At 38.3% G+C, this 7,100-nt stretch overlaps 1 protein-coding gene across 1 annotated transcript; it reads left to right on the top strand.

Annotated features, from left to right (window-relative positions):
* The first annotated feature begins 202 nt into the window (after nt 1-202).
* On the top strand, nt 203-6,814 carry LOC131105453 (probable ATP-dependent RNA helicase ddx6). Its single transcript, XM_058053586.1, has 13 exons — nt 203-382; nt 843-1,454; nt 1,685-1,748; nt 2,019-2,123; nt 2,267-2,396; nt 2,538-2,684; nt 3,485-3,579; nt 3,655-3,777; nt 3,855-3,983; nt 4,754-4,934; nt 5,001-5,102; nt 5,183-5,427; nt 6,141-6,814. The coding sequence occupies exons 2-12, from the start codon at nt 1,285-1,287 to the stop codon at nt 5,416-5,418; spliced, it is 1,482 nt and encodes a 493-aa protein (XP_057909569.1). The 5' UTR covers nt 203-382; nt 843-1,284; the 3' UTR covers nt 5,419-5,427; nt 6,141-6,814.
* The last annotated feature ends 286 nt before the right edge of the window (nt 6,815-7,100 follow it).

Raw genomic sequence — 7,100 nt, 5'->3', positions numbered from 1 at the left:
ATTAGTTAATTTTTTCGTTTTTTAAAAAATGTGTTTGTCAAATGTATTAAAATATATTTTTTATTACGTGTGCTGATTTGGTAAAATATTGTATAGTTCAATACAAAGGTTTAATTTAGAAAGCTGCCTTCTGATTGGTCACATGTTGGTCCGCCCTCGGAGTAACCGACCAATCTAAAAGCGAACGCGCGGCCATGTTGAATTGTCAAAAATTTGAAAGACGAGGCCGTAGAGCGTTATTATTAACAAGAGTGGATTAAAAACAAAAAGGAAATACTTTCCCCCCTAAGAAAAATACCATTAAACGCTACATATGTAACGTTAAGTAGCATAACAACCAAAAATATCCTTTGTTTGGATGGATGGATGTAGCAAACTTAAGGTAAGGAGACCGAACTCGAGTGAGCTGCTAGCTTAACAGCGTTCATATCACGCTAACTTGTTCAGCTAAGAAAAGTTGAGAAGTTTACTTATTTTTTTTAATGATAAGTACTTAAAGCGTTTCTAGTAAGTAAGACCGAGTTTGTCATTGATCGCTCGCTTACAAGAGGGTTAAAACTACCTGTTGCGACTTTTAAATGTTTAACAATGCAATAGCGAAGCTTATACTTTCACTTGACAGCAGCGTGTTAATGTTAGCATACACTGGCTACTACTACTTCAATGTACAATGTTAAAATGTTTACGACGACCTTATAGTTACATTGTTTTGTATCCGACCTCATTTAGACATAGCATAACAGCATAAGATCACAATCGCCCTGTGAATGTAGTTATTAGCTGCACTTGAATTGCCCTGTGAGTTGTCTTTAACACACTACGTCTAATTTGTTACATGACAGATAACCTGGAGTTGAAGCACTTTCCAGACTCATCTCAACTTAAAAAGTGAAAAGAATCCAGATGGAATAATATAAACTAAAGCAGAGCAGTGCAAATAAATAAGAAGTCTGCCATTGGCACATTGAAGCACTGAAGACACCACAGTCTAACATACACAAATGAACAGGATTGATATTTTGTGCAAAGATATGACTTTTTAGATTAACACCATAAGTTAAACATTGGTGTGTGTCAGGTCATTTATTTATTCATATAAATGTTCATTTCTCCTTTTTTTTGGAGAGATCACTTGTAAATAAACATAATTCACACACAGGGCTCTTCTTTTCAAGGGTCCTGTTTGCCAGATAGTCACAAAGAGCAGCGCAGTTTTTATTAGTTTAGTTTCTGCAGCTTTCAGAGATCAGGGACAAAAAAATCATTGTGGAGAATATTGGCAACATGGCCACAGCAAGGACAGCAAATCCTGCATCGATGTTGGCCTTGAACAAAGCAAATGGACAACTCGGAGAACTAACCAAGCTTGCTGCAGATCCTCCACAGCCGGTATTCAGTGGGCAGCAGCTGGCCCCCAAAAGGAGCAGTATTCCCCAGACTAACAGGGGTATCAAGTAAGACATCCATTCTCATTATATCCCTTTTTGAAGTTGAAATTGTAGACTTTATGCCATCAACTAAATTGATTTATTGATTATTTATGTTTTAATGTATACAACAGTGAGTTGGATCAATTAAATATGATAAAGTACAACTGTTTTCTCATTTATAGCAAATATGAGTGATATGCTTGCTTATATTTAATCCATTATCTTTTTGTTTTTTTTATCTTTTTAATTTTTAGGTTTGGAGATGATTGGAAAAAGTGCCTGGAACTTCCTCCAAAAGACAACCGAATGAAAACATCGGTAAAGTTGTGCTGTGAAAAGAAAAAAAAAAAATAATAATAATAATAATAAAAAAATGCATGATGATTACGATTTTGATCATGTGTATATAAATAAATAAAAAAGAGGAAGGAAAAAAATACAAATACAGACGTGATCAAAATCTTAATCATCATGCATTTTGCACATTTGGACCTTTTGAAGTTTTAAGTATAGTAACAATATGCAAAAGCAAAAAAGGGGGAAGTGAGAGACTGCTCTGCTGACTGTATTCTGCTTTCTCAATGCCAGGATGTGACCTCAACCAAGGGAAACGAATTTGAAGACTACTGCCTCAAGAGGGAACTTCTCATGGGGATCTTTGAAATGGGATGGGAAAAGCCGTCCCCTATCCAGGTACATTTGTATATAAAATCCCCATACTTTTTGAGTTTGTTGATGGTATTTTTAACTGGAGTTTTTCCACCTGTTATGTTAGTTGGTCAGCAGAATTATGCACAAACTACCGCACTGATTTCCCATTTCACATTATCATATAGGAGGAGAGCATCCCCATTGCTTTGTCGGGCAGAGATATCCTGGCTCGTGCCAAAAATGGAACAGGAAAAAGTGGAGCCTACCTCATTCCTCTCTTGGAGAGGATAGACCTGAGGAAGGATCACATTCAAGGTCAGTGTGTTTCCTCTTCTGCTCAAGCCGTTTATATACAGTAAAAAGAAAAATCATGATCAACAATGGACTAACCTTCCACACCGCATGTGTCAACAACCCTCACATTTCATCAGCCCTCCCACTTGTGTCTCAATCTAGCCTTAGTTATAGTGCCCACGAGAGAGTTGGCCCTACAGATGAGCCAGATCAGTATTCAACTCGGTAAGCACCTTGGGGGAGTCAAGGTCATGGCTACCACCGGGGGCACCAACCTGAGGGATGACATCATGCGCCTCGATGACACAGGTGACACAGACACCGCCAACAATGGCTTCTATATTTTTAATACTTCTTTTGTTTGTGTACTTATAATTGTTGATAAATGTTAACAGTCTTTGATATATAACCTAGTTTTGTTTAATTAGGGGAGGTATTCCTTCCTTTAAATGTTGGCAAACTAACTAGCATTACAAGCATACTGCTAGTTAGTCCCAATGTAATGACAGCAGGCATGTATTAACTCAACTGCAGAGAGTACCACGTGTCTGTTGTGGCCACAATAGGGCTTTATTTGTGTTTGATAACTGACTCTCATCTTTCATCAGAAAAAAAAAATGTTTGTTTCTACCTTTTTCCGTTCTTTAGTAATCAGCAGTTGAACATAGGTAGGTTTCAACAATATCAGTTCTCCACAAAAAAGGAGGGAAAAAAGGCTTTTTCACATTTGCAACTGAACTGTGTGTGCCTGCCAAAAATATGTTTTCAATGTCTAACCTCGTTCGCGCAACACGGCAAGATGTATTTTCACTTCCTGGTTGCTGCTTAACATGTATTGCAATGGGAAAAAAGCAGCCTAAGCTCTTATAAAATGCACTTCTGTCACCATGTGGCCATTTGTTTTGACTTGAAACTGCACCAAACAGGCTTTGCTCTATTGTGGAGTTGCATCATCACCCCCAAAAAAGACATATAATGTGTCTTTGGGGGCAAATGAGTTTATGGACATGGTTTTTACCCAGGGCCAAATGGGGCCTTGGCAGTTATTTGAATAGAGGCATTCATTCAAGCATTTACTGTAATATGCTTGTCTGTTTTTGAACAAAAAGTGCATGTTGTGATTGCTACGCCGGGAAGAATACTGGACCTGATGAAGAAGGGTGTGGCAAAAGTTGATAAAGCACAGATGATGGTGATGGATGAGGTAGGATTTAACTTCTTTCGTTTTACCTTTTGTGTTTCTTTACACTTTACACGTCTGAATTATTTGCACTTGCAGGCAGATAAGCTCCTTTCTCAAGATTTTGTTGTCATCATCGAAGAGATTATCAGCTTCCTCCCGAGAAACCGTCAGATTATGCTTTATTCTGCTACCTTCCCCATCAGCGTGCAAACATTCATGGTAAAAATCTGACATTATGTTTAACTTAAAAGTACACATAACCAAATTTTAAATGTGAACGTATTATTTTCCTGCAGACCAAACACTTACAGAAACCTTACGAGATCAACCTGATGGAAGAACTAACCTTGAAGGGCATCACTCAGTATTATGCCTATGTGACTGAAAGGCAAAAGGTCCACTGCCTCAATACACTGTTTTCCAGGGTGAGTTTTTTTTTTTTTTTAGCACTGCAACCTCTTTAGTGGAACATTGCAGGACTGTTTTATTGGGAAAGCTTGTGGAAAGTTGGATGGTAAATAGGTATTGAACCAGTTTGCTACTGGCAGGTTTGACATGACTGGATCTATGTAAATAAATTACCGTAACTTCTGGTGTATAACCTGCTACTTTTTTCTTATATAACTTATATAGCATTGTGGCTAGTTTAAATACTGTGCCACTCGCCAGTCAGCAACGAAACAGTAGCTCTTTCTTTGGCAGGAGAAAAGCAAAAGCTAAGGGAACTCATGATGAGCACAGGTAGCTCCCTCTGGTGGAACGGGTACCGGGCAACCATTGGCCAATGAACTGTTCTGGTGGGAATAAGTTATAACAGTTGCTGTTCATTTTACACTCAAATTGGAACTTGTCTTGTATATTTCTTAGCTGCCTTTTGAGGTGTTGAGTTGCTGTTTGAGGATTTTAGCCTTCAAAGATGACACCGTGAGTTAAACTGTCATATTGAATAATGACGACCTGCGATTTCTGATGGGTTGGCAAGCTCATAGAGTTTTCTCATAGCTCATGATTGGTTCCTGTCAAATGAAGAGCTGCCTTGTGCTCACGGACTCGTTATTCATGACACGTGCTTATATATGTGTAAATCAGTTTTTCCCTTTTTAAATTGAGTGCGTGCGGCTTCAACACTGGTGCGTTAGATGATAGTAAATGTTTAAGTTAAAAACCATACAAAAATGATTTGTCTCTTCTACAGCTCCAGATCAATCAGTCCATCATATTCTGTAACTCCACTCAAAGGGTGGAGCTTCTGGCCAAAAAAATCACCCAGCTGGGATACTCGTGCTTCTACATCCATGCGAGGATGATGCAAGAGTACAGGAACCGCGTGTTCCATGACTTCAGGAATGGACTGTGCAGAAACCTGGTCTGTACAGGTATGACAAAAAAATTAATTCTCATTCCTCAAATCGGCTGTTTATGATAAATGCTTTGCCTTGCAGATCTGTTCACTCGGGGAATTGACATCCAGGCGGTCAATGTAGTCATCAACTTTGACTTTCCCAAAAGTGCAGAGACCTACTTGCATCGGATTGGAAGATCAGGTGAATATCAATAATCGTATTTCTGCCAGTCTAAAATTATATAATATATAATATATATTATATGACTCAATTTCCCTCAGGACGCTTCGGTCACTTCGGTCTAGCCATAAATTTGGTGACGTCAGAAGACCGTCTCTCCCTCAAGAGCATTGAGGACCAGCTGGTCACCGACATAAAGCCCATCCCTGGCAACATTGATAAGAGCCTTTATGTGGCGGAGTTTCACTCTGTGGACCCAGAAGATGACTATGATGACCACCACCACCACCATAATGGCAGCGATGAACCCAAAAACATCAAACTGGCTGCAGTCTGAATAAATGTGGTAAGTTTCATTAGATATATGCCACTTTATATATCACTGTTACATCACTGTAACCCCACTTTTTACCATGAGTAAGACCATGTTTGATAACCATGTGTCCCTTTGCACTGTTGTCATTCAACATCAACAACTACAATCCACTTAGTACAATTATAATGCATTTATGAAATTATATTCAAGAATCATGGCTAGATTTTGGCCAACATATGGTACTTCAATACACTACATGATCTCTGAGACTAACTTAAAACAAAAAAAAAAATAATGAAATGCAAATGTTAGAATGTGGGATGTTTTAAAGCAGAATTATGTTTTATGTCAACAGCCTATTGTCCATCCTATGTAAAAATGTCTCACTGACCGATTGGCAAGGTTTCTTTTTTACTTGAATTAGGAATTATGTCACATAACTTCACGGTAATGACCCTAGTCTTCTGTGCAGAGCAACTTTGACAACATTTTGTTGGCCCTTCAGACCAGCGTATTAACACGCCAAAGTGATCTAGTCCAATGGATTGCGTGTGTACTACAAGTGATAATGTACCGTATCCTCTTGCATCAAGAAGATTAGGTGGAGTTTTACAGGTTTTAGAGGTGAAAGGTCATGGTTTGCTCGCTTCAGTCAGCACAACAGCTCAGAGCTTCTCCGCATTCGAGTGGCCAACAATTGCTATAACATTCTAAATCTGTATTTTTTTCCTTATTTTTCCCAGGAGTAACGAATGGCAAATGGCATGGCAAATATTTGGCTCAGGACAGACACCATGTGAAGATTTTCTGTTGTCATTTTTCACTTCGCTTACAGCAGTTGCCAAATCTGTATTTGTGTATCCCCCATCACCATTTTCCTCATTTCATATTTCATCCCTTGACGTGTAAGACTTAAACACAACCTCTTCTCACAGTGGAAGCACTCTTTCAGACATGATTGTTGGATATGGTAATATCAACCATATTGTCACTGTCCAACAAAATGAAATCTCCACGTTTTGTACATATGTCTTTTTATCAAACAGGGACCATTTTCAGTTATTTTTTGTGCACCCTTTTTCCCAAAACTTTTCCCAGAAACCTTAGATTAAAAAATGTTTCTTTCTTAACATCGTAAAAAAAAATTCAGGAACTTTTTTTCCACACCACCTCTGAAAATTTATGGGGATACAAAGAATGGATGTAGTTTTTTTTTTATTTCAACACTGGGTTTTATTTGTGTGGCCCAGTGCAATATCATCTAGCACCAGCAGGGGAGCTCTGTGTCCTTGAGAATGTTCAATTAAAAAGGGTCATAACAAAAGGTTATTCCACAGTGTAAAAGAGACTGGTAAAGGTTTTTCTGTATGTGCCAATGCCATTGCCTGAAAGAAAAATAAAAATGACTTGAGCTTTAGACATCCTTGTTTTTCTCCATTAGGAGCATTTTCACAGGAACAAGAGTGTGGACAGTATGTTTGTATTACCCCTCTACATTGATCTTATCTAGCTGTTTAATGTCATAAATTTTGCAACGTCAAACGTATAGTTTAATATTCAAATAGAGCTTAACAGGCTTGTTTTATATTTAAATGCGCATTAAAAACCCCACAAAATCCAGACGTACCCTTGGAATGTCATTCAGCGAAGATTGAATGAAACTACCCATAAGCAGATGACCCCCACCGTGTGACATCACCACA

This window comes from Doryrhamphus excisus, chromosome 17, assembly GCF_030265055.1.
Source record: "Doryrhamphus excisus isolate RoL2022-K1 chromosome 17, RoL_Dexc_1.0, whole genome shotgun sequence".
NCBI lineage: Eukaryota > Metazoa > Chordata > Actinopteri > Syngnathiformes > Syngnathidae > Doryrhamphus > Doryrhamphus excisus.
Note: the sequence above shows the minus strand (reverse complement) of the source record. Positions and strands in the feature narration are given on the sequence as shown.